The sequence below is a fragment of the Balaenoptera ricei genome, unplaced genomic scaffold (genome assembly GCF_028023285.1).
Source record: "Balaenoptera ricei isolate mBalRic1 unplaced genomic scaffold, mBalRic1.hap2 scaffold_403, whole genome shotgun sequence".
NCBI classification, from domain to species: domain Eukaryota; kingdom Metazoa; phylum Chordata; class Mammalia; order Artiodactyla; family Balaenopteridae; genus Balaenoptera; species Balaenoptera ricei.
The window spans coordinates 106,138-133,300 of record NW_026777606.1 but is presented as its reverse complement, the minus strand read 5'-3'; the positions used below and the strand labels follow the sequence as shown (position 1 = coordinate 133,300).

Genomic DNA, 27,163 nt, shown 5'->3' with positions numbered 1-27,163 from the left:
GCTTGCTGTTTTCACCGTGTGAAATGTTCCTTCCTCTATTTTCCACCTGTTGAAATTCTAATTCTCCAGGACTAGATTGGATAATCACCTACTGTGAGAAGTTTCTAGATCCTCTTGGTTAGAAACTATCTTCCTACTCTGAAGCCTCCTAGCACTTGCTGCTACCTTTATTATAATACTAGTGATAGTCCAACTTATCTAGATCTGGTTAGCCAGGGCCTTGAATGCTACACTAAGAGGTTTAAAGGGAGCCACTAATTTTCTGAGGAGAGCTGTGAATTAAGGTATCAGAGGCAAACTAATAAAGCATTTCTGGTGAAAACAGAAAAGAAGGGGTGCATGAAACTACTTTCTCTCTCTCTCCCTCTCTCTCTAGCATATTACTATGTACCAGGTAACATGCATGGTTACTTCACTTTATAAACGTGGAAGCAGGTTACTATGGGACACTTGCTCACGAAGCAGCCGCCATGTGTTTAACACCCTTTTTACCCTCTGTAATCTGAGGGTAATTGCTACACTGAAATAGTGCTTCGAAGGTTCAGCAATGACCTGCTACTTTCTGTGTCTTGTCCCCTCTGTCCTCATTCATGAATTTTGGGTCCACGATCTTCCCGAAACATTTTCTTCTTACAACTCACTGATTGAGGTTTTTTTCTTACATATATACATATATATGCCTTCCAAATTTTAAACAGTAAGAAAAAAAACCTCAATCAGTTCATATATATATATATATATATATATATATATATAGTTTTTTTGTTTTTTTCTAAAGAAGCTTAAAACGAAGCTTAATTGGTTAAGGGTGGCTATGGGTGGAGACTTGAAGAGATTCTGAAAGGTATTTTTGAGCGCTTTAGACTTGAAAGGGCGGGTGACAATCCTTCTAAAGAGAATGGTCAAAGTCTGTAGATTTTTCTTTTAACAGCGCCTTTCTCGTGCATGCACTCCAGGGCTGGGGGATAACTTTTCTGTTGTTAGTTTATGAAGGAAGTCAAGAATGGGAGCGGAGCGCTCTTCTCTTTAGACCTAAGGGTCAGAGTTGGAGGTCTGGGGAGATTAGGGACCGCCACCTCTTGGCGCGCCCCAGCACCGCCGGGGCCCAGAGCAACCTCCTTCATCCAGGGGCGGGGCGCGCCAGACGGCCACGCGCGGGGGCGGTGGAGGGGGCGTGTCCCGCGGGCGCGCGCGGGCGGTGGAGGGGGCGTGTCCCGGGAGTGGCGGCGGCGGCGGCGGCGGCGCGGGCCGGGTGCGCGGCGCAGCCTCCTGTGTTGGAATGTGCGGCTCCCGAGAGCTCACGGCGCAGGAGCAGAGCAAGCGCCGCCGAGGCCCAGGGCCCCAGGCGACGGCGGCGGCGGCGGCCGGGACGGCAGGGCGAGAGCCGGAGGCCTGAACACTCTCTGCAGCCCCTCTCCTGGGTCTTCGTGGGCCTCGACTGCCCCAGCGTCCAACTTTTCCGCCCTCTCTCTCCCCTCCCCCGAAACTCCAGCAACAAAGAAAAGTAGTCCGAGAAGGAGCGGCGACGCGGGTCGTCGCCCCTCCTCGCCCAGGAAGGCCGGTAAGCGTGGCGCGGTCTGGGAGACGGTCGGGTGGGGGCGGCGGGCCGGCCGGGCGGTCGTGGCGGCGGTGGCCGCGGGAGGGGGAGGGCGCGGAAGGACGCGGAGCGAGGCGCTGTCCAGGGCTGATTTGCAGATACTGTGGCTCCAGTGGTGGCGGCCGCGTCGGGCGGGGACTGGCGTCTGAGCGGGATCGGGTTACACCGTCGCGGTCCGGGGGCTGGGCCGGGGGCATTGGTGGGGAGCAGCGCGGCTACGGGACCCCCTCCCCAGTTGAGGCCGGGCCGCCGCCTCCGCGCGGGCCCGGGCGTCCCTGGGAGTCTTGTCGGGAGGCCAGGAGCGGAGCTGCTTGGGGCCCTAGTTCTGAAACTTCCTCTCGTGCTCCTCCTGCTCCAGGTCTCGCCGCAGCTCCTGGCCTGCCGGCGGTCCTCCCGCCCCCTCCCTCTGCGGCCTCTCCCTTTCGCCGGAAGGCGCCGTTGAGTGCGGCCGGGAGGGTTGAGTCAGCCTGGGGCTCGGGCGGTTCTGCCAATGGGGCTGGACAGCGATTTCTGCGCTCGGGCCGCCCCGCCGCCGGGGCCCTCTGCGCGGGGCCACCTAGCCGCCGCCGTCGGCGGGGCCGGGGCGCGCGTCCCGCGGGGCGCCGTGGGGGAGTGAACCCGCAAACTTCCGGGGCGCGGGGGGCCCCCTCCGGCGCTCGGGGCCCGGCGCCTCGGGAGGGCGCTCGCGGCGGCTCCTCGGCCCCCTGCGGAGGGCGAGCCTGGGGCCGGCGAGCAGCCGGGACGGCGGCGACGCGGTAACTTTCCTCCCTCTTCCCGGACTCGGGCGCGCGGGCCAGGAGGGGGCAACCTGGACTGGGGAAGACTTGGCCTGGCCCAGCGGCACCCCGAGTTTGCCCGTCTTGCAGTCTTTAGTGTTGGGGAGCCCAGGGAAAGGTTCAGGACGAGTGGCGGCAACTGGTGTGTCAGTGGTGCAGTGAGCGGGCCGAGCCGAGAGGAAGCGAGAGCTCCCGAGTTTGCAAAGAGCTGCTTTGTGTTTGGTACGTATTTTGAGAAAATGGCCGAATGCCTATTTCAGTTAGGAATGCCGCCGCCGAGGCAGGCGCTGGTGGCAGCAGCACGTAGGAATTCGCGCAGCACGTTGGGCTTTCGGACTATGCTTGGACAGTCTTCCCGACCAACGTTAAAATCCCTTTGGGGATGGTAGTTAGGGTTTGGGAAGAATTAGAAATTAGCGAGTAGTCTGGGCTGTTATGTTAAACCCTTGGACAGCGTTTGCTTTGTGTGATGGCATTTGATTCCAACTTTTGTTGGTACCTATGACTCAACCGGTTTGTGTTTATGCACTTGGGTGAGACGGATTACTTTTTGCATTTTGGGTTTAACATTTTTTTTTTTAGCCTTTGCCACCTATTTTGCTTTTTCTAATTTGCAGGAGAACACCTAATTTGAGAATTACACCTTTTAGATTAGAAAGTAAAGTGTGAAGACGGTTTATAAAAAGACCAACAAGTTTTCAAGGTGATCTTGTAATGGCTCCTCTAGGCAAGTGAGCCAAGTCAAGCGCAATGCAAGAAAGTTGCTGATTGCGGAGATGACTTGGTCGGCTATTTTATATGGGGATTTGAAAGTTTCTTTAGTTTCATTTGTGATCTCTTAAATACACCAAACTTCTCTTTTCACAGGAGAAAAGGTCCGTAATTTTTTTTTTTTTTTTTTACTTTTTAACAGGTCGTCATCACAAAAAAAAAAAAGAAAGGGAAAGAAACTAAGTGGTACATTTAATAATATAGTTGATCCTTGAACAATACATGATTGAACTCTGCGGTTGCACTTATACGTGGATTCTTTTCAAGAAACATTGTAAATTTTTTGAAGATTTGCAGTATTTTGAAAAAATTAACAGATGAACCATGTAGCCTATTAATATAAAAAAAATTAGGAAACACATGTTATTAATATGTAAAATATATGTAGATAGTAGTCTTATATCATTTACTGCCATAAAATAACAAAAATCTAATAAAAGGTTAAAATTTATCAAGACTTACGCACACAAACTCATAACCAACCACGTATGAGTGCCATTCACAGAAATGCAAACATGAAGATTCATTATTAAATCATAATTGCTTAAAATTAACTGTAGTACATACTGTACTAATGTAATAATTTTTTTGTGGCCACCTCTTATTAATTTTGGTGAGCTCAAGTGTTGCAAGTATCTGCTTAAAATGCCAGGTGAGGTAATCATCTCCATGTGAGCAGTCTCTCCAGTAAATTGTGTGGCAATAAAAAGTCACCACTCACGGTTCTCGCATATTTTTCATCCTGTTTAGTGCAATACCAGAAACCTTGAATAACATCATGGACCCCATAGTGCCACTTGTGATGCTGGAAGTGCTCCCCAGAAGCAGAGTACAAGAAAAAGTTGAATTGTTTGACGTGTACTGGGGTAGATTGATATCTGCACTTGAGGTTGCCCACCATTTCAAGATAAATGAATTGACCCTAAGGACCAGTGGTTAAAAAAAAAAGGAAATTTGTGAGGTCATCACTGCAGCTATGCCAGCAGGCCTGAAAACCTTGCATGTTTTGGGAAATACCTTTTTATCTCGAATTAAAAATTCAGTTTTTACATTGGTGCAGGATTGCTATAAGTAAGGCATACCTATGGACTCTAAATATGATTTGAGAAAAAGCAAAGTCATTATATGATGACTTAAAGCAAAAGGAAGGTAAAAGATCTAAAGCTGGAGAATTTTATGCCAGCAAAGGTTGGTTTGATAATTTTAGGAAGAGATTTAGCTTAAAACATGTCAAGATAACAGAAGTAGTGTCTGCCAATCAAGACACAGCAGACAAGTTCCCAGACACCGTTAAGAAAATCATTGATCCAGACTTCCCAATCCACTGGTGGCACAGTGAATAAGATCAGTACAGGGGGCCCAGTTTCGATCCCTGGTCAGGGAACTAGATCCCACGTGAATGCCGCAACTAAGAGTTTGTATGCCACAACTAGGGAGCTGGAGAGCTGAAACTAAGACCTGGCGCAACCAAATAAATAAATAAATAAATATTAAAAGAAAGTCGTTGATCACAACATTGTAAATCAACTATACTTCAGTTAAAAAAAAAACCTGTTCAGATTGCTATTCTTTTTCTCAATGACTTTTTAATTGAAGTATAGTTGATACAATGTTGTATTAATTTCTGCTGTACAGCAAAGTGATTCAGTTATACATATATATAAATTCTTTTTTTTAATATTCTTTTTTATGGTTTATTGTAGGATATTGAATGTAGTTCTTTGTGCTATACAGTAGTACTTTGTTTATCCATTCTATATATAATAGCTTACATCTGCTAACCCCAACTTCCCACTCTATCCCTCTCCCAATGCCCCCTCCCCCTTGGCAACCACAAGTCTCTCAAGGTTTTTAATGCAGACAAAAGTGCCCTATTATGGAAAAAAATGAGACAGAGGACATTTATTAGGAAGAGAAATGAGCACCAGGATTTAAGGCAGGAAGGGATAGGCTAACTCTTCTGTTTTGTGCAAATGCAGTGGGGTTTAGGATTAGGACCGCCCTTAAATAAAGCTGCTAACCCCCAAGCCTTGAAGGGAAAGGATAAACACCAGCCACCAGTCTTTTTTTTTTTTTTAAATTTATTTATTTTATATATATTTTGACTGCGTTGGGTCTTTGTTGCTGCGTGTGGGCTTTCTCTAGTTACAGTGAGTGGGGGCTACTCTTCGTTGCAGTGCGCGGGCTCTAGATTGCAGGCTCAGTAGTTGTGGCGCACGGGCTTAGTTGCTCTGCGGCATGTGGGATCTTCCCGGACCAGGGATCGAACCCGTGTCCCCTGTATTGGCAGGCGGATTCTTAACCACTGTGCCACGAGGGAAGTCCCCAGCTGCCAGTCTTTTGGTTGTACAACAAGAAGGCCTGGACAATGAGAACCCTTTTTCTGCATTGATTCCATTGATACTTTCTCTCTAAAGTCAGGAAATACATTGCCAGTAAGGGACTGCCTTTTAAAGTAGTTTTGATTTGGACAATACCCCTGGCCACCCAGAACCCCATGAGTTCAACATTAATGGTGTTGAAGTGGTCTACTTTCCCCCAGACAGAACTGTCTCTAATTCAGCCTCTAGATTAGGGAGTCTTTAAAGCTCATTACACGTGGTAGTCTATGGAAAGATTGGAAAGATTGTCATTGCTGTGGAAGGGGAACCCTGATAGAACATCATGAAAGTCTGGAAGGATTACATGATTGAAGTTGGCTGTTGTTATAGGAAAAGCTGTGAAGACCGTCAAGCCCCAAACAGTAAATTCCTGCTGGAGAAAACTGTGTCCAGATGTTGTGCATGACTTACAGGATTTACAACAGAGCCAATCAAGGAAATCATGAGATTCTGGATATGGCAAAAAGAAAAAAAAAAAGGTGGAGGGTGAAGGGTTTCAAGATAGGAATCTTGGAGAAATTCAAGAGCTAATAAACACATCAGAGGAATTAAGATGACTTGATGGAGATGAGTGCTTTCGAACCAGCGCCAGATGATGAGGAATAAGATGCAGAAGAAGCAGTGTCAGAAACAAATTGACAATCTGGCAGAAGGGTTCTGATTATTCAAGACTGTTTTTGACTCCTTTCACAGCATGGACCTTCTGTGATACAGGCACTAAAACTAAAGCAAAGCGTGGAAGGATTGGTACCACATAGAAACATTTTGGGAGAAATAAAAAAAGCAAAAAAGTCAGACAAAAATTAGGATGTATTTCCATCAAGTTACAGGAGTGTGCCTGGCTCTCCTGCCTTACCCTTCATCTCCTTCACTTCTTCCACCCCTTAGACAGCAAGGCCAACCCCCTCCTCTTCCTCCTCTCAGCCTTCTCAGTGTGAATGAAGACTAGTAGGATGAAGACCTTTGTGATGATCCACTTCCAGTTAATGAATAGTAAATAATCATCATACTGTATAGTTAATGAACTTATCTATTGTGTGTGAGTGTCTTGTGAAAATCTAGTAACTTTATGGCAAGAACCCTGAGACGTTATTGTGTCATCATCTTTATCGCCTACAGGTTCATTGTGTAGAACATGGTGTGCAAAACCTGTATTGAAGTGGATAGCCTATCCTTACATTGGTATAAGGTGACTGATATTTAATATAAAATTAATGATGTGTTAGTTTTCCTACTGTTTTATAACTTTGCTTTCAGAAATTATAGTACCATACAGTATGCCTTTCTCTCTCCTACTTGGTCAAACTGTATCAGCCTGTTATCTCAGGTAAGTGGCTTTTTAAAAAAAATGTGACATTTCCAATGCTGTATGATGAATATAACTGTAATACTATATGCCATAAAATTTCTATAAAGATTCATTTGCATGTACACTAGACAACCGGGATGCAATCGTGTTGATTATATTAGGTTACCATAAAGCAATCATATTGCTGCTTCTTTGTTGTCAATGCATAAATGTTATACCTGTAAATAAGTATGAATTTCTTTTTCATATTTTCATTTTTGATGTCTAGTGTTAGTAATATGTTTAACATCAACAGTATTTTGTATCGTATAAGACAAGATGGATGTCTTATACACATGTTGTACACAAACTTATGGTATCAATAAATACAGTACTTTAAATATATTTTCACTTATGATTTTCTTTCTTTAAGTGCTGAAAATTTTTAATATTTCTGTCATTTTACAAAACATCTTTTTTTTTTTTTTTTTCCAATTTATATTTTGGCCACACTGCACAGCATGTGGGATCTCAGTTCCTTGAGCAGGGATTAAAGCCACGTGCCTCCGCACCCCGCCATTGGAAGCGCGGAGTCCTAACCACTGGACCGCTAGGGAAGTCCCCATTTCACAAAACATCTTTTGTTGACATTCTACAAATGATACCATCCAATAATGTCCCAATACTTTCTTCTTGTGAAGATAGTTTATATATCTTTTTGATTTCTGTAATATGTGTTATTTCTGGGAGATTTTTCAGAGAAACTTGACCTTCTATCGGAGATATTAGGTCTCCTTGATTTATTTGTTTTTCTCCCTCTTCAATATAAGCAGTTAGAATTGATGTGTCATTTGCCGAGGTACCAAATTTTTTCAAGGCCTCTGAAGTGTTGTTATTTGGGGAAGGATTGAAAATAATTTCAGTAGATAGAGTTCTTGTCTTCATTTTTCCCAGTTTGTAGAGGTGAACTGCTTTGTTTGCTGCCACAAGTATCTGAAATGGATCGACAGTCACTGTAGGGTTTATTAACGAGCCATCAGTGTCACCTTCCATGGCCTTTATTCTCAAGCATTTTTTACATCATTAAATAACAGGAGGGTCACCCTGTGTTTGGGAAGTAGGTCCAGCTGATGTGTTAACTGCATTTCATAGATAAGCAGGATTCAGCGGGCCCAGAACCCCAGGACTAGCTCCGTATTCTGCAAGCTACTTTGTCACAACTTTGGTGAGTCGCAGGCTTATCAGGATGATGTATCGCTGCTAGGCTGTCAGCCCTCAAAGGGAGAGACTGAGCTGATTATTGCCAGGCTGCATCCCAGGACCAGGCCTCGGAAGGTGTTGGATAAATGAAGGCATCAAGAATCACGGGCATCACCTGGAAAATCACAGTCATGGGTGCTGGGGTTGAGTCTCCCGTTCCCGCTCAGCCCAGCCCAGCCTGGCCCCTCTTATGATTTTCTTAATAACATTTTCTTTTCTCAGCTCACTTAATTGTAAGAATACAGTATATAATACGTGTAACATGCAAAGTATGTGTTAATCTACTCTTTATGTTATCGGTAAACTTCTGGTCAACAGTAGGCTGTTGGTAGTTAAGTTTTTGTGGAGTCAAAAGTTATACTCAGATTTTAAGATAAACTACACCAGGGAGTTAGTGCCCCTAGCCCCTTGTTCAACGGTCAACTGTAGTTTATTCTTTTGGAGGTAGTTGAGTTCATATGAGATTTAATCCATTGGCCAATAATTACAGGCTTCTACTTTCCAGACTGTACTAAATAAGTGCACAGTTGGCTTTTGAATTTTTCCCCTTTCTGATTCAGACCAGTAAACTTTTGAAGGGGGATTTGAGAGGACAGCAGTTTACTGTTCATATACGGAATTTAAAATAAAATTTTAATTAGCACTAAAAATGAAGGTTACTTATATTTTTCCACTAGAAAAAGTAAAAGTGCTTGAGGGAAGGCAAGCCAGTGGTAGACCTAGTAGATGGATGAGTTGTGTCAAACGCTTGATAGAATTTTTTGTAGGGGGTCATAGAAATTTTTTTGATGACTGTAGTAAAGAGAATTTGGAATTACAAAATATTGTAAAGGCTTATTTTCAGTAGTTAATGAGGCTGATTGAGTTTAAAGATTATATGGGAAAATGTATTTTTTTAAGTTACGAAGAATTACAGTGATGTTGTGGTTTTAGACCAGTAAAAGTTGTGTTTAAACTGGTGCTTTCGTGTTATTTGTTTTGTTTTGAATGCAGAACACCGTTATGGCCACCCAGGTAATGGGGCAGTCTTCCGGAGGAGGAGGTCTGTTCACCGGCAGTGGCACCATGGGCATGGCCTTGCCTAACGACATGTATGACTTGCCTGATCTGTCCAGAGCTGAACTGGCTGCGCCTCAGCTCATCATGTTGGCAAATGTGGCCTTAACTGGGGAAGTAAACGGCGGCTGCTGTGATTACCTGGTTGGCGAAGAAAGACAGATGGCAGAATTGATGCCTGTTGGGGATAACAACTTTTCAGATAGTGATGGAGAAGGACTCGAGGAGTCTCCTGAGGTAAAAGGCGAGTCCAGTGGGCTGGAAAACATGGAACTGGAGAGTTTGGAACTCAGTGTTGTCCAACCACGGCCTGTGTTTGAGGTGTCAGCTGCCTCAGAACCGTACAGCGCAAATAAAGATCTTCCTCGGGAAACACCTGTAGCAGAGGACAAATGCAAGAACTTGAAGACCAAGCCCTTTCGCTGTAAACCATGCCAGTATGAAGCAGAATCTGAAGAACAGTTTGTGCATCACATCCGAGTTCATAGTGCCAAGAAATTTTTTGTGGAAGAAAGTGCAGAGAAGCAAGCCAAAGCCAGGGAATGTGGCTCTTCCACTGGGGAAGAGGGAGATTTCTCCAAGGGCCCCATTCGCTGTGACCGCTGTGGCTACAATACCAATCGCTATGATCACTATACTGCTCACCTGAAACACCACACCCGAGCCGGGGACAATGAGCGAGTCTACAAGTGCATCATTTGCACGTACACCACAGTAAGCGAATATCACTGGAGGAAACACTTGAGAAACCATTTTCCAAGGAAGGTATACACATGTGGAAAATGCAACTATTTTTCAGACAGAAAAAACAATTATGTTCAGCATGTTCGAACTCATACAGGTAAGAGGACCTTTCTCATTTATAAGTGTACTCTACCCCCCAAATGAAACACTTTAAAAATGAAAAATTTCAAACATCTCAGAAGCAAAGAGAATGCCTCGCTGCACCCATGGGTCCCCATCCCCTATACTCAACAGTTATTAATATTTTGTCACATTTGGCAATTCATTTTTTTCAGTAACAGCTTTATTGAGATGTACTCCACTCCCACACAATTCATCCATTGAAAGTTAGAATGCATTGGTTTTAGTGTGTTCACAGACTTGTGCAGCCAACACCACAGTCAATTTTAGGACATCTTCACCCCAAAAGGAAACCCCTCTCAGTGGTTGCTCCCCATTTCTCTCCAACACCCCTTAATTATTCACTTTTAAATTGACTTTCAAATCTTTGTAATTAAGGGGTCTCATTTTTTAAAAACAGTGTAACTACTGATAGTTATGTGAACATTTTCCTGATACGAATTGGTACCTTTGAGGACTGATTGCTGGACTGAACAAAATGGATAGGGTAACCTAGTACTCTACTCTTTGCATCAGAAGTGAAAAGGGGCTGTGGAATGCTGTTTGCATCAGATCCCTTTTTGAGTAGTTGTCACTCTGCAGGACTGAACCCCATGCTGAAGTGAGTCATACTGAGGAGAGGAATTGATGTTGCTTTGCTTAAGTGGTAGACATAAACAAGAAAACTTGCAGATGAAATTCCATTACAAGAAAGACCATGTGTAGCAAGCTTCCTAAGCTCTAGTTGATGGCTTCTGTGTAATTTAAAGCTGTAAAATCTAGTTATGTAAAAGAATTTGCAGTCTCTTTGGAATTTGTTGTAACCTGTGATTGATTGTCTCCAGGCTTCGAAACCATTTTATTTCAAAAGTAAAAAGGTATAAACACTTCACAATTACATGGCATAGGAATGAGAGTTACTTGGGAATCCTACACCATTAATCACTTAACAGTTTTAATTAAACAAACTGTTAGACTAAACTAACCTCACCTGCAATATCATAAAACAAATCCCAGATACCATATATTCTTTAGCCGTAAGTACTTTATATCCTTTCACAGTTTTCTGAAAACCTTGGGGCCTAATTTAGAATTGGCCATAATCTGTAGAGCTTTCAGGTAATAACTGACATATGGTAAAAGTGCATGACTTTTATGTGTACACCTTTATGAACTTTTTTAAATTGAGGTATTATTGACAATGATGAAGTTTTACAAATATATATACTCATAGCCACCATGCAAGTCAACATAAAGAATATTACCATTGTTGGGACTTCCCTGGTGGTCCAGTGGTTAAGACTCTGTGCTCCCAATGCAAGGGGCCTGGGTTCGATCCCTTGTCAGGGAACTGGATCCCGCATGCTGCAACTAAAAGATTCCCGCATGCTGCAACTAAAAGATTCCCGCATGCTGCAACTAAGACCCAGCGCAGCCAACTGAATAAATAAATAAATATATTTTTTAAAAGTATTAAAAAAAAGAATGTGACTAGTGTCTTTGTCTTATTAAATTTTGATTTTTTTGGTGTCAGTTATATTTTGATACTTTCAAAATTGTTGAGTCAGTGAACAATTTAAAAATTATCCCCCAAATCTAAAAATGTTTTCAACAGTAAGTCTAAATTAGTTGATTTAAGACATTTTTAGAATTAAGAAAAAAAAGGAAAATGGAGAGAACTGGAAAAATTTCAGTTTTGTTGTATATTTCCAATTTTTTATGTATACTTTTTTTTTTAAGTAGGATCTCTACTTTTTGCCATTTAATTTTTTTTCTTATAGTGGTTTATTTTCACTTAATTGCAGTCCAGGTGACTAATTTTAATAGCTGTATTTTATATACCTCATCATTCATTACTTAACTTTTTCTCCACATTAAAGTTGATATTTCCACAATAAGGTTATGACTTACATAGCTAACATTGGTTGTACATATCTCATTTCACATTTTAGTGTTAAACTTATTTGGACTTAATACATTTTTTAAAAAAATTATTTATTTATTTATTTATCTTATTTTTGGCTGCGTCAGGTCTTAGTGGCGGCATGTGGGATCTTTCGTTGCCGTGCGTGGGCTTCTCTCTAGTTGTGGTGCAGGGGCTCCAGAGCACGTGGGCTCTGCAGTTGTGGTACACGGGCTCATTAGTTGGTGGAGCTCAGGCTCAGTTGCCCTGTGGTATGTGGGATCTTAGTTCCTGGACCAGGGGTCAAACCCATGTCCCCTGCATTGGAAGGTGGATTCTTTTTTTTTTTTTTTTTTTAATTAATTAATTTATTTTTAGCTGTGTTGGGTCTTCGTTTCTGTGCGAGGGCTTTCTCTAGTTGCGGCGAGCGGGGGCCACTCTTCATTGCGGTGCGCGGGCCTCTCACTATCGTGGCCTCTCTTGTTGCGGAGCACAGGCTCCAGACGCGCAGGCTCAGTAGTTGTGGCTCACGGGCCCAGTTGCTCTGCGGCATGTGGGATCTTCCCAGACTAGGGCTCAAACCCGTGTCCCCTGCATTGGCAGGCAGATTCTCAACCACTGCGCCACCAGGGAAGCCCGGGAGGTGGATTCTTAACCACTGGACCACCAGGGAAGTCCCTGTCTTAATACTTTTTAAAAGCTTTTCCCTCCGGTATTACCTAGTTTGTGGTTTTTTAAAAGAAAAAAATTTCAAAACGGTTGGTGTATAAACAGAAGGATAGTATTTTGATTATGTAAATTCTGAGAGTATCAGTGGTATTAAACGCATGGTTCTGAAGTTGTATTTATGGAAAAATTCATCTAGTGCTGAAGAGCAGAGATAAGAAATGATCATCAACAGGAATCGCTTGTTTCTTATTTCTCACTTAGGTAGCCTGCGTTTCAAGTTCACTTAGTGGGTCTCTTATGTTCCTGTATTGAGGGCTCAGTGTTAGGTGCTTTCTTCTACTCTCTGCTAATCTTCAGAACAATTTACTGAGGAAAACAGGGTAAGTGTTTACTGAAAGCCTAAAGTGATGTGCTCAGGGTCACATACAACTAAGATTCAAAGTTCCGAATCTCATTTCTGTAGGTAGTTATCATGTTAGGGGGCTGAGGATTTTCATTTCAGTCTTCAGTCAAAAGATTTTTCATTTTGTGGTCTCAATATTTAACCAGTTCACAAATTCTACTTTTTTTTTTAATTAATTTTTATTGGAGTACACAAATTCTACTTTAAAAGATGACATTTTAAAAAAAATGACATTTTTGCCTATATGTATGTCTGAAAAATTACTAGTGTTTCTAGAGTATTTATGCCTTTTTTGGTGAGTTGCACAGATAGAAGCAATCTATTTTGTTATGAAGAATTTAAAAGTAAATTATCCTTAGTGGATTGTTCATGTTAATCTGTAAGGGTATTAAATTTTTTTTCCATTAACTTATTTATTTATTTATTGGCTGCATTGGGTCTTTGTTGCTGCACATGGGCTTTCTCTAGTTGCGGTGAGCGGGGGCTACTCTGTTGCAGCACGCAGGCTTCTCATTGCGGTGGCTTCTCTTATGGAGCACAGTCTCTAGGCACCTGGGCTTCAGTAGTTGCAGCACGTGGGCTCAGTAGTTGTGGCACGCAGGCTCTAGGGTGCACGGGCTTCAGTAGTTGTGGCGCACGGGCTGTAGAGCACAGGCTCAGTAATTGTGGTACAGGGGCTTAGTTGCTCTGCGGCACGTGAGATCTTCCCGGACCAGGGATTGAACCCGTGTCCCCTGCATTGGCAGGCGGATTCTTAACCACTGTGCCACCAGGGAAGTCTGTATGTATCTTCTTTACAGAAATACATTCAACGTTTTTTAAGCTGTTTTAAAATTCTTCCAGGTCGAAGTAGGCATTTTGTTGCTATAATGTATTTACAGCTAATCTATAGCTACTGGCTAATAACAGCTGAATAGTTACTAGGAACACATTTCACAGTCATCAACGCATTCTGTTTGTTTATTTATTTATTTATGGTTGTGTTGGTTCTTTGTTGCTGCTCGCTATCTTTCTCTAGTTGCAATGAATGCGGGCTTCTCATTGCAGTGGCTTCTTTTGTTGCGGAGCAGGGGCTCTAGGCACACGGGCTTCAGTAGCTGCGGCTCGCAGGCTCTAGAGCGCAGGCTCAGTAGTTGTGGCGCACGGGCTTTGTTGCTCTGCAGCATGTGGGATCTTCCCAGACCAGGGCTTGAACCCGTGTCCCCTGCGTTGGCAGGCGGATTCTTAACCACTGCGCCACCAGGGAAGTCCCATCATCAACACATTCTCTTTTTTCTTTCTTTTTTTTTTGTACTTGTCTTTTCCTTATCCCATTTTTTTAGACACATCTATTACTGTAACTTATAGTGTAGACAAAATAATAACTGATGGTTATTGAGGCCTTTATGTGCCAGGCACCGCGTTAAATGCTCTGGATATATTATCTTGATTTAAATTCTCACAATTCTAGGAAGTGAAGGTACTATTACAGATGAGGAAGCTTGCCTGAGGTCATAATTATTACCTTGTGGCTAAAGAGTATATGAAAACAAATTAGCAAGCTGGTTTTTTGATATGTTTTGTGGTTGACAATGTGCTTCCAAAAAATACACACTTCCTGCCTTTGAGTCTTAAATTCTTTAGTAAATCACTGGCCTCTCATCTTCAGTTGCTCTCAGTCCCTGTGGCCTTATGATTATAATTTGTTTTAACACTGACCTATTTTATAAAAGTTCTATCTACCACTTGAAATTTTTAGCTTAAAACAACAGCTTCCCCACTCAAAAATGTTATTGCTTTAAGCTAACAATTTCAAATGGTAGATTTATCATTTATAAGGATCAAAAAAGTTACCTAAGTCATAGCATCAGAAAATTTGGGTAGATTTTTTAAAAAAATTTTATTGAAGTATTGTTGATCTACAATGTTGTGGATTTTTTTTAAAAGGATAATTCTAATTTTATACCTGATCTAAGATACTTTTTCATTTCTTAATATTTAATGTAATAACATGTAGCATTATTGTGAAAATTAAAAGGGCTGTGAGAATTCAGAAAGCCAATGGTATTTTTTGTCAGCAAAGCTAAAATAATGTAGTTAGGTGTATTCTGAATAATCTTTCTAATACATGATAAAAATTGATCATTTTGCCAGGGACAGGAAAAAAGAAATCCTTGTTAAAAAATGCTCAGTACTGAATGATGTGTATATTGTTAGTGAGAATTGTAATTGCATTATTTTATCATATTTGAACACTAATCATTATATTTTTGTAGGAGAACGTCCATATAAATGTGAACTTTGTCCTTACTCAAGTTCTCAGAAGACTCATTTAACCAGACATATGCGTACTCATTCAGGTTGGTAAGAAATGGGAACGTTTCTATCATCTTTGGTATACTACCATTATAAGAAAGTTCTTCTAGACTTGGAACTGGGTCCTTATTTATAGTTCATTTATGATATAATTTTGAAATTAGAGTTAAAAATTCGTGGTCTACTAGTGTGGAGCTGTATTTATTTTTTTTTTTTTTTTTTTTTTTTTTTTTTTTTTTTTTTTGTGGAGCTGTATTTAAATGGAGATTCCTAACCAGGGAGTCTGTAGGTGGAATGTCCAAAACTAAATATAAATGTATGTGTGTACTTTTTCTGGGAGGAGTGTCCTTAATTTTCATCAGACCTTCATCAAGTTCCATGATGTAATAAAAGTTGAACTGCTATCATAGACCAAGGCTGGTTTATCCTTTTTGAATAACCTCTGCCTTCTTATACTCCTTCCCGACTCTCCCTCCGCATCCCCAACAGAGTATAACACCAAGTTTCATAGTGTGTGGTTGCCAGGTTCCAGGGGTTCCTTCTTAGCTACCTGCTCAGGTCCTGAAATTTGGCTTTATTCTCTTGACAGTTGGTAGGGCATCTGAGGACTGATTTATAAAAGTCAAACTTTAAAGAATGATAAATAGTCCAGGATCCCATTTTATTAGCCTATAATAGATAAAATGCAGGGCTATAACAAGTGGGAGATTTATATCCCCTCTAGTGACTGAAATTATCATGATCACCACCAGAATTGGTCCCCATTATCAAAATACGTAGGTAGATGGCAAAGTTAAAAAGCATAGTGGTCTTGAATGGATAATTATTTCATTTTGGCCACACTGACCCTGGGTGAGCAGTCACATCTGATCAGAGTACTCTCTTCCTAAATTTAGAAAATATACCCCTGTGGAGGAGGTATGCTAAAATCTTGCTGTTTACCAAAGTGTATGTAGACCCAACTCCCTTAAGTTAACAGTTAGCAATTACCTTAGGTTAACAGTTTGTGCTGTCTAATTGGATAGCCACTAGCCACACCTGAATTTAAACAGTATGAAGAAAATTATGTAAAATATCTATTTTTTAATATTACACGTTGGCATGATACTGAATATATTGGGTTAAGTAAGTAGTAAAGTTAATGTTACCTCTTTCTTTTTTACTTTTGTAATGTGACTGCTAGACAATTTAAAGTTACCTATGTTGCTTGCATTTTATTTCTATTGGATATTGCTGTTTTAAGTCAGTGATTGAGTAAGACTTGATTATAGTATGAATTCTAATTTGAGCAGCTCTGAGGGCTCACAGCATGCTCACTGGCTCAACTTGACCTTACACTCTTGTCAAGTTTTATACTTTGAATGTTCCTTCTCAATCTTCTAAACTATTGAGTCACTTAACCAGAAACCTGTTTTTAGTATTACTTTTGGGTGCTTCCTGGTTTCATTTTCTGTGGGTAATATGGTTGCTTTATTGAGGGTAGGCCATCATATCCTACTGATACTTGTGCTCTAGCCCTTAAATAAAATATTTAAGAGCTTTTCATGAGTTGGATCATTTCCGTTTTCATAACTGTCTCATGATGAGTAAGTTCTGTTATTGTCACCATTTTACAAATGGGGAAACTAAGGCCTTGGAGAAATATGGCCCTTTTTCCTCTGGAATGTCCCCTCTTCTGGATTTGTGTAAACTTGCTTTCTCATAGTATCATTTAGTTTTTCCTCTGTCCCTGTGCCTTGTATAACTTGTACACTGGAAATTAAATCTAAATGCTTGAATTGTAGTTAATAATGTGCCTCACTTGAAGTCATATCTGGTTGACCTAATACTAGTGTCACTGGATCAGAATGACAACACACTTGTATTTTTTTCATTGAATCGATAATACTTTTGTCACTGTATAAATTTTTATCTATGGTGTTTTACACCAGACAATAATGATTGCCTGAATGATTTTGCATTGGTTACTGTTATCTTTTGTCTGCTATATTTTAAAGGTGATTTTTAGTAGTTGCTGTTATAGTACAGCAAGTATTTAAAAAGTGTTAAAATAATGAGTAGCAGTTACTATTCATTGTATGCATGCTGGGTACTGAAAAATTGGAATTTGTTATCTATAATCTTAGTACTTCTAGAATACTTAAATCCCAGTTTATAGATTAGGACACTGGCTTAGAGAAGATAAGTGTTTTACCTAAGGTTAATTGTCATTCTTGCAATTTAGAAGAGCTCGGATTTGGCCTCAACTCCCCCACCCTCATTTTCAGTCATCAGCAGTGTTTAAAGAATATTATGGCTCAGAAAATGGCTCAAGAAGCTACAGCATAGCACAGAGTATGGAGAGAGCAGAGCCATTGTCTTTTTCTGTATGCCAACAATTTGTGAGTCACAAACCGGAAACAAACATGGTTAGTTTGTTTTGTGTATGAGTGTGCTGAATTATTTCCAGCCGATCCTATGTTTTAGTACTTCTCTTAGAAGTTGCTGATAATAACACTTGCAAATTAAGTGAGGCTAAGTGTGGTCAAATTGGGTAGGTAGTCTTTCTGACTGGGTTGCATGGCGTGAATATCTTGGATGCTTTCTCTGTGGTCTTGAGTCTGATCTTTATAGGTCACCTTGGGCATTCACTTCCTTGTTCATGTGAATGTATTTTAGGGAAGAGAAGTGTATGCTCAGTCTCTTATTTCTGGAAGAGACTAGGCTCTGCTGAGTTGGTACATTTTAGCTAAAATGACAGATTGGTTTATAAAGCAAAACCACATTGGTTATTTCCTTGGAGCACTTCCATTAGGGTAGGTCTTCTGAGGCCAAAGTAAGAAGGGATCAGAGTATTGGTTTAGTGAAATATACAGACACACTAACCTAATCTGGTGTTATTCTGTGTTTTATTGGTGTTTGTAACTAATGGTTTTGAAGTATCCTCACTTGGGTAGTCTAGAGATCCTGACATAATCCACAGCTCTCCATTTCCTATTCTGAGTGGATATGCTACCATTTCATCCTGGAGGAAATACATCCAGTTTATGATGTTTTTGTAGGTATCACACTGGATAGTTCTCCTGTCCTGCCAGCATAGGAGTTCATTTTGAATATTTTCCCATTATGAGTGTAATGGATGTTTGTTAAAGGAAACTAACAACTTGGCAAGTTCCACCTCCATCAACTACTCTTTAAGACGGAAAAATATTTTTTTCAGCAAAAATTATTTTCCTTTCACCAAGTATTTGAAACATGTTATGGTTTGAGAGTCTTTTTGTGAATTTTAGAATAATTTTAAAAATAGTATTTTATTAAGGTTTAATTGATACACATGAAAATGCACACATCTTAGGTATACAGGTCAGTGACCTTATGTATGTTTTCTCTTGTTTGACTACCATCTAGGTGAAGACAGGAAATGTTTTACCGCCCTCAGAAAAGTTCTCTCCTTACCCTTTCTAGTCAATACTCCCATAGTCTCCCCTCAACTGATACTCTGATTTAAATGTAACATCCTTCTGTAAAATATTTTTGAGATTCATTCCATGCTGCATTATCAGAACTTTGTGTTTATTGCTGAGTAATATCCCCCTATTACTCTTTAATTAAAAGTTCCCTTGTTACTCTTTCTGGGCTCTTCTTGATAAGAATGTGTAAAGCTTGTAAAACTCCCTTTTTGAATTTCCCTTATCTCTATAAATTAATTTAGGAAGAATAAAATAGACATCTGACATATTTATAAAGATCAAAAACAGGTAAATATTACTGTTGGTACAGGGCAAAAGAATTTTCATTGAGCTAGGTATTAATAAACTAAACTTGATGAATAGATCTTTCAATACAAGAAAGAGGTTAACGGCAACAAAGCAAAAATGTGGGTAGGGTGAATGAAGCAACTAAATGATGCCATCACTGTTTAAACAGAGTCCTACGAACTCCCATTCCCTGACCATTTCACAGATGGAGGTTTGCACCTTGCTTGATGCTGGCTGTGTAAATACCCTCATTCATTAGGACTTAAAAATGACCATTTTCATTTTAATTATTTTATGAGCACAAATATTTTCCTAAAGAGATCAGCTCCATTCATCAGCTCTTTGTTTACTGAGAGGTAGGGTTTATATGGTAAGGCAGGATAAACACATGAAATCTTCCCTTTTGTTTACCCATTCTAAAACTTACCAGCCATTCCAAAAGTGATGCATTACAGGTAATGTGTATTGACTGCTTGGCTATCTGTCCTTTGCTAAGAGGTCTATGTGGATTAGATTATTTATAGTTCACAACACTTAAGAGTATTTTACAGATGAGGAAATTGAGCCTTAGGGAGTTTTCAGTACCTTGCTCAAGACTTCACATTAATTTGCAGAGCCCATATTTGATCCCCCCAGGTATTCTTACTGTAGAACAAATTCTTAACTGTTATGTCACGCATCTTTTCCCCATTCTATGTCTATATATGTTAAGTAAATGTTTGTCTCCTTTGAAGTCATTCAATGGAGAGGAGAGGATAGGGCCAGGTATAGACTAATGCAGCATGTTGTTAGAAACCTCCATTTATGAATCTGTTAGTGGACTAATGTGGGGAAGAGTTGTCCAGTTAGCTACGTTTACAATCTGACATACGCGGATAAGTTTTTGTTTTTGTGATCGAGTATTCTGTCATCAGACATTTTTTAATCATGTAAAGCTTACCGTCTATATGGTTTTACTTCATGTCTGAGTAGTTTTGCTTTATGAAAAAAATTAAATAAGATTTGATGTGAATTTGAGAATGTTTGAGAGATGAATTTTCATAAATGTCAATTTCCATTTTTCTGCTATGCATTCCATTGGACCAGTGGGGTATGGATACCATTTGGTAATATTTGCTAGAGTGTGATCTAGATAGGTATGTATTCAGGAAGAATGAGTTAATCTTAATGCCTTTAATTTGGGGGTTGGGGGTGGGCTTCTGGTCTTGTATGTACCTGTGATTATTACTTTCTTTGCTAATTTTATATACCATATATATTTGTATGCCCCTTTTCATTTACCTAGTTTCTTTGCCCATTCTTTAGAAGAAGGTGGGAGAAAATCAAGAAAAGATTTCTGACTTGTTATATTTTTGCTGTAGACTAGAAACTCCAGCAGTGAAAAAGTTTGCTAAGTGAAACTTGACTCGGCTGTTGCCACGATGCACAAAAGGGTTAAATTTAAAGAAAAATCCTTTTGCTCCCTGAAGCCAAAGCATTCTTTTAAAACTTTCACACGGAAGGTCTGGAAGTGTAGCCTAGAGTGTGTAGTATTTCTTTTGAAGCCTCAAGGTTTATCTGAAATGTATGGGATTTTTATGTTCTACTCCATTATACATTTGTTTTAACTAAACATAAAAACTTTAAAATTATCTTATCTCTTTGAGTGCCCTTGCCCCAAAATTAACATCAAGAGCCCAAGTCACTTTTCCAGTAATTGTGTATTTCTTGATGAATCTGTGTCCTTTATTAGTGCTTGAGAGCCCTAGCTTGATGAACTTTTTAGAAGATGGTGATTAACTGAGATAATTATTCTCCCATTTGCTATGAGAATCAGTGTCAAGGGATAGAGGAAGGATATACAAATAAATATGGTAAATGTAATTTGCATGATAAAGTCTTCAAGAAATAGTTTTGGTGGTTTTTTGTTTGTTTGTTTTTTTACATGTATCCAGTTCCTTATAAGTATGCTTGAGTAAATCTTGAATTCATTTCTTAATGTATGCCTTCTGCAACATCTCTTGTTTACCTTCAGGTGAGAAGCCATTTAAGTGTGACCAGTGCAGTTATGTGGCCTCTAATCAACATGAAGTAACCCGTCACGCAAGACAGGTTCACAATGGGCCTAAACCTCTTAACTGCCCACACTGTGACTACAAAACAGCAGATAGAAGTAACTTCAAAAAACACGTGGAGCTACATGTTAATCCACGGCAGTTCAACTGCCCTGTATGTGACTACGCAGCTTCCAAGAAGTGTAATCTGCAGTATCATTTCAAATCTAAGCATCCTACTTGTCCTAATAAGACCATGGATGTCTCAAAAGTGAAACTAAAGAAAACCAAAAAGCGAGAGGCTGACTTGCCTGATAACAAAATCACCAGTGAGAAAACAGAAACAGAGCAGACAAAAATGAAGGGGGATGTGACTGGGAAGAAAAACGAGAGGTCTGTCAAAGTAGAGAAAAAAGATAATGTTTCAAAAGAGAAAAAGCCTTGTAGTAATGCCTCAAGCCAAGTGACTACCAGAACTCGCAAATCGGCAATGGAAGCTAAAGAAATGGATGTGCGCCCAGGAAATAATTCAGAAAAAAGCTGTAAAAGCAAGAAAAGCAAAAGGAAGACAGAAGCTGAAGCCCGTTCCTTACAAGAACCTGTTAATGATGAGGAACCTGTGACAAAAAAGAAAAAGAAGGCAGAAAGCAAATCCAGAAATAGTCAAGAAGTGCCAAAGGGTGACAGCAAAGTAGAGGAGAATAAAAAGCAAAGTATTTGCATGAAAAACAGTGCAAAGAAGAAAACTCTGAGAAGTAAACCATGTAAAAAAAGCAGCAAGCCTGCTCAGAGGAGGCCCGCTCAGATAGAGCCTCCTCCTCCCGTGGAGTCTGCTGAGGTGGGACCTGTTCAGGCGGAGCCGCCTCCCGCTGCCCCCCCATCTCCTCCTCCTCCTCCTCCTCCTCCTCCTCTCCCCCCCGTGGGGCATGCTGAGGTCGAGGTTGCTCAGACGGAGCTGCCGCCCCCTCCTCCTCCTCCCCCATCCCCTCCTCCTCCTCCTCCTCTCCCTGCTGTGGGGCACGCTGAGGTCGAGGTTGTTCAGAAGGGGCCTGTTCATGTGGAGCCTCCTCCCCCCATGGAGCCGATGCCCAAAAGGTCTCCTCAGAAAGATAATGGGAAGGAAAAGCCCAACATGCAGAGTGAAATGGCGCAGAAGGAGCAAGTCCTTATTGAAGTTGGCTTAGTGCCTGTTAAAGACAGGCAGCTTCTAAAGGAAAGTGCCGGTGCACAGGATCTCTTACCACCATCACCACCTCTGCCAAAGGAAAACCTAAAAGAGGAAGAGTCAGAAGACCAAAAATTAGTCCCTGCAGGCGAAGGACATAAAGAAGCTCCCCTTCAAAAAGTGGAAGCAGAAGAGGCAGATCAGAGTCTAGCTGGTCTTGCTGCTGTTACCAAGGCATCTGCCAATATTTCATCCTCTGAACAAAACTTGAATATGCCAGAGGGTGAAACTTTAGATGGTAAACATCAGGCTGACACTATGCTTTGTGAAATGAAGAGGGACACTGATGAGAAGAAAACAGAGAATCCCCCCGGCAGAGACTCGGCAGTTGAAGAACCAACTTCACCACCACTTCTTCCTCTACCGCTAGAAAAATGTGAAGCAGTGTCCACAGCTACTGTGGCATCACCTCCCGTCACCGTGGCAGTAAATGAGTCTCAGGAAATGGATGAAGATGAAGGCATCCACAGTCATGATGGAAGTGACCTAAGTGACAACATGTCAGAGGATAGTGATGATTCTGGATTGAATGGGGCTCGGCCAGTTCCACAAGAGACTAGTAGAAAAAATGGAAAGGAAGCCTTGGCAGTCAAAGTGGCCGAGGGAGATTTTGTTTGTATCTTCTGTGATCGTTCTTTTAGAAAGGAAAAAGATTACAGCAAACACCTCAATCGCCATTTGGTTAATGTATACTTCCTTGAAGAGGCAGCTCAAGGGCAGGAGTAAATAAACTTTGGGCAAGGCTTCAGTTCTTAGTTTGTAAGGTCTCTGACATTTTGTGTTCATTTGTAGTAGTAGACAACCTTTTGTTTTTAAAAAATTGCTTTAATTAGTATCCAATCTTGATTTTTAAGTGGCATTCTTTTCCTTAGGACTCCATGTACCTAATGATGTACAAATTTTAGCAAATCCGAGGGAGTTAGTGTAATAAGCCAGCTAAATCTGTTAGCGTTTGCTTTTAATTGAGCCAAGAGGGCCAAGGTGGTATTAGAGCATTCTATTGATTTGTTCAGCTATAACTTGCAAGTTTTTTCCCCATGTCTATTCCTGTTTCACTTTAGTTTATTCTTAGTTCCTTGTTTAGCTCTGTAAAAATTGGCATACTTAAATAGCAAATTACTTGAAGAATTTGCCTGCTTTACATAAAGTTAGCACTTTAAAATTATTTTAGAGATGAAAAGAGACATTTAAATTGAAGAGAAGTTCTGCCAACAATGGACAGTGTATCAGCCAAGGTATTTACTTCCTGAATTTTGATCAATACATATTTCTTATTTGTGTATATGTTAATCGTCATAAAAACATTGATTTTGGTGTGTTTTTTTATTTTGGTGCTTTAATAGCTTAAGATGTTGCACATTGTTGTTTTTTTTTTTTAATCTATGCAGTTACATTTTTTTCTAGAACTAGCATTTTTGTTGAACAGTAACACTTTATACATATATTTGCATTTTATTTTTTCCTCTTTGGAGGGATGCTTTTAATCTTGTTTGCAAAAGGGCAGTTTTCTTTTTTCCTTTGCTGCAATTGTCTTTTTTGCAGAATATTAGTGTGTGCAAATTTCTGAGCAAATGAAACATGCAGGTTAAATTCATTGATTTTGATATTCATATCTATGCCAGAATCTGCATTTCATATAAGTTATTTATTTTAAATGCGTATAGTGAATTCATAGCTCTCAGTTTGAACTTTACAATAAATAAGCCACTAGGTCTATACTGAATGGATTTTTATCTCAAATACTAACCATAAGTAAACTTTTGGCCTGTCTTAGTACATCTACTTCCTAAATGTACGGTGTTAAATCGTATCTTAGAGGAAAACCTCTTTCATAGATGGTTGGTGTTTTTATGTCTACTCCGCTGAATAAAGAACTGTAGTTTTTATTTGGAAACTGCAAATCTGGAATTAGGAGGCATAATTACTCCTTCAAGTTATACAGAATATCAGTTTGTGAGATTCCAAAGCCATAGCGATTATACAGAAAACCTATGATGAGAAAGGTAGTATGAGTGCTGGTAGATCAGCTGCTACTTCCTGTGAATACAGTGAAAAAGGCTGGTGAAAGTTAAATTCAGTCCAGATTAAAAAAATCACACTTTCTCAGGGATCTCCACCAACTAGTGGGTGTCCTAGCTGTTCCTGTGACTGCCTTTTTCTACAGGCGAGGACTCAGATGAGCTGCAGCTATTCTCGTGTTCCTGTGGGGCACTTTGTATGGAAGAGTATGTACTTCCAAACTTTGTTGGTAGGTTCTTTGGTCAGTCACCAAAGAATATGAAAGAATCCAGTAAAGGATTTTTCTTGTTGACAGCAGTTATTCATTGTAGTCCCAATAAAGTATGATCCCCATAGGGAACCTTGAACAATTCCAGTTCTCCCATGTCCTATTCTGAAATAACCACTTTATATTTCATTGATTTTCTTTTGTCTGATGATCTCTGAGGCAGGTTTCAGAGTTTGGCAATGCAACAGGAAAGATTAGAAAAAGTATTGAAGTATGGGTGGAAAACTTGTTAAAATTCTGAGAGTGAAGTCCAAGTTAAAAGACATTTGAACTTGGAATTGACTGGGAGGCCAAAGATTTAAAGAAGCAGAAGATTCTCTCAAGACATGAGGAGTAAGTTGTGTTACTGGTGTGTGTTTTGTGTGCACGTTGGGGATTTGTAAATGATGTTGAATTCTAAGCTCCGACAATCATTGTCAATGGAAGATCAAGCTGCAAATATTTATGTTTTAAAACTTAAATTATAAGGCTAGTTAAATCTGTCTAACAAATATTTTTTAATATTCATGGGTACATTTTGTATAAGTTACCTTTTACAGTATATATGAAAAGATTCATGTTAAGTACAAATTACAGATTGGGAATCAGTTTTGGGAAGAGGTTTTGTGCATTCTTTGATACTTCAAAAGAAAAAATCTGACTTCTGGGGAATTGGACTAATTTTCTAATCTAGATTTTAAGACTAGAATGCCAAAAACAAAAGTATGAAGGAAATTAAAACTCCTTATTATGAAAGTGATCTGTGAAAACATTGTTACTGGAAATTGAGTGGACTTGAGGCCTTTCTTCCAGAAAACAAGGACTTGATTGTCAGGCCTATATTAGGTTCTGAACCTTAATGCCATGTATTTGTTCTTATTAAAAATTGTTTCAATGAAAAGTGCATTAGTAATAAGAACTTCTGGTCTAGTTGGGAGTTCTTCCATTTGAAAAATGTGATATTTGCATGGAACTGTTTGAATCTTTTTGTTTTCTCAGTATACCCTCCACTGGATAGGATTGAAGCTAGAATTTTCCCTTTTGATAAAGGAATAAAAAGTGAACATGTTATTTGTAGATTGATGTTTAGTACTAGAGCAAAAGTTGAAATATTAGAATATGTTATAAGCCTAATCCTTGGTAGTCTTATAAAAATATATCTCTTTTAACTATCTTCTGAACCTATATTCACATTGGTTTTCAAGGTATTTTAAGTTATGTTTTCTTCCTCTTTTCAGAGCTGCTTCTATGGGGCTGCCTGTTTTTCTTTTTTAAAGTTAAATTGAGGTGTCATTCACAAAGGGCTGCATTTTTTGTTAAGGTTCCTTACAACTATGGCTGGGTGTTTTACTCTGGTCTCCCAAGAAGGGCCATTTTATCTTTGTCATGACTTTAGAGTCCCTCTAGAGTCACCTCTAAAGTCATGTGGTCTTTAACTTTGGGAACTATTTCTCATCTGAGTGCTAATTCAGATTTAAGCTTGAGTCATCGCCTATCACCCCATGAATGTTGACAGTGGAAGGAATACCTTTCCTGTAGTTTCAGTTCTAGACTGAAAACCTGGGGGAAGAAACTTCATTTTCTTTTTTGCACAAATCAGAAAAACAGCTACTGCGCAGTTTCCTTGTTGACCTCAGCAGATGAACTGGACTAGTAGTGTTAATTCAGATTTAAGCAATTACCTGAATCTTGATTTGAGTAAACTTGTGATCTACATGCAATATTAACTAGATTGGATAGCTTTTATATTTTCACACGTACACATAGGCTCTCCCCACCCTCATCAACATCCATTAGTTATCGAGCTTTGTGAACTGGCATTGAAGCATTACAACAATGTTTTGTTGCACCAATTTTATAAACTTTTACAGTGCAATACGTGTTATTTTTCAGAGACAAACCAAAGTTTAATTTCTCAAGGTTCATGCTGTTTGCTTTAGCAGCATTTGATGGTGGATCTTTTATATACATTTGTAATAGATGGAAAAATAAACCAGATTGCAAATGCTTTTTCTTTCTTTTTTAAAGCAAACCATGTACCAAGTTTTTTGGTCCAAATTGTGTAGGATAAGTTAAATTGCGTTCTAATAACCAATATGAGTGTATTTCTGTAAGTATAGTTATGTTGAAATAAAGTTTTAAAAAGCATTTTATGCCTTTGTTTATTATTGGTACATCAAGTATCAAGGAAGTCAATTTATTTGGCTGGAATTGCAAGTGTATTAATTTTCAAAATCTTTTACCCCAGATAACCCATGGTAGGTAGAAAGGTTGTGGCAGATGTTTTTGTTTGAGTTAACAATCCCAGTGGGTAGTAGTCTAAAGCCTGTCTTTCTATAATTTGCTATTTGGGAGGCAGAGGTGAAGGTTGGGAAAAAACAACCTGCAGACAATTTATAGGAGATTTTACATAGTAATTCCTTCCCAACTACAGGTCCCTTTAACAGTTTTGATATACATGTCCCTTCTCAGTTGCAGGCCTGGTATTAGTAAATTTTGACTCATAATTGAAAAAAGATGCACTGAAGAGAAAATAAAATGAGTTACATTGAATGTTCACTGAAAGCCCGGGCACTATTTTAAGGATTTTACTGTATTCAGTGGAAGTCTGAGAAGAGTATGAAACCCATGAAAAAGTGATAAGCCACATTCTAATAAGG

The 27,163-nt window shown here is 39.9% G+C and overlaps 1 protein-coding gene and 1 pseudogene across 5 annotated transcripts; one reads left to right on the top strand and one right to left on the bottom strand.

Moving 5' to 3' along the window:
- Positions 1-1,414: 1,414 nt before the first annotated feature.
- Positions 1,415-26,651, top strand: LOC132358777 (RE1-silencing transcription factor-like). 5 transcript variants are annotated; one of them, XM_059912124.1, is made up of 6 exons: positions 1,521-1,561; positions 2,395-2,595; positions 5,856-6,714; positions 9,067-9,970; positions 15,203-15,286; positions 20,994-26,651. In XM_059912124.1, exons 3-6 carry the CDS (start codon positions 6,661-6,663, stop codon positions 22,961-22,963), a joined length of 3,012 nt encoding a protein of 1,003 aa, XP_059768107.1. In that variant the 5' UTR covers positions 1,521-1,561; positions 2,395-2,595; positions 5,856-6,660; the 3' UTR covers positions 22,964-26,651. The 5 variants fall into 5 exon arrangements, with proteins under 5 accessions (XP_059768110.1, XP_059768108.1, XP_059768107.1 ...); XM_059912125.1 differs by lacking the exon at positions 2,395-2,595 and having other exon boundaries at positions 1,481-1,561; XM_059912127.1 differs by lacking the exons at positions 2,395-2,595; positions 5,856-6,714 and having other exon boundaries at positions 1,415-1,561.
- LOC132358778 (EKC/KEOPS complex subunit TPRKB-like) lies at positions 7,441-7,958 on the bottom strand (annotated as a pseudogene).
- Positions 26,652-27,163: the final 512 nt, after the last annotated feature.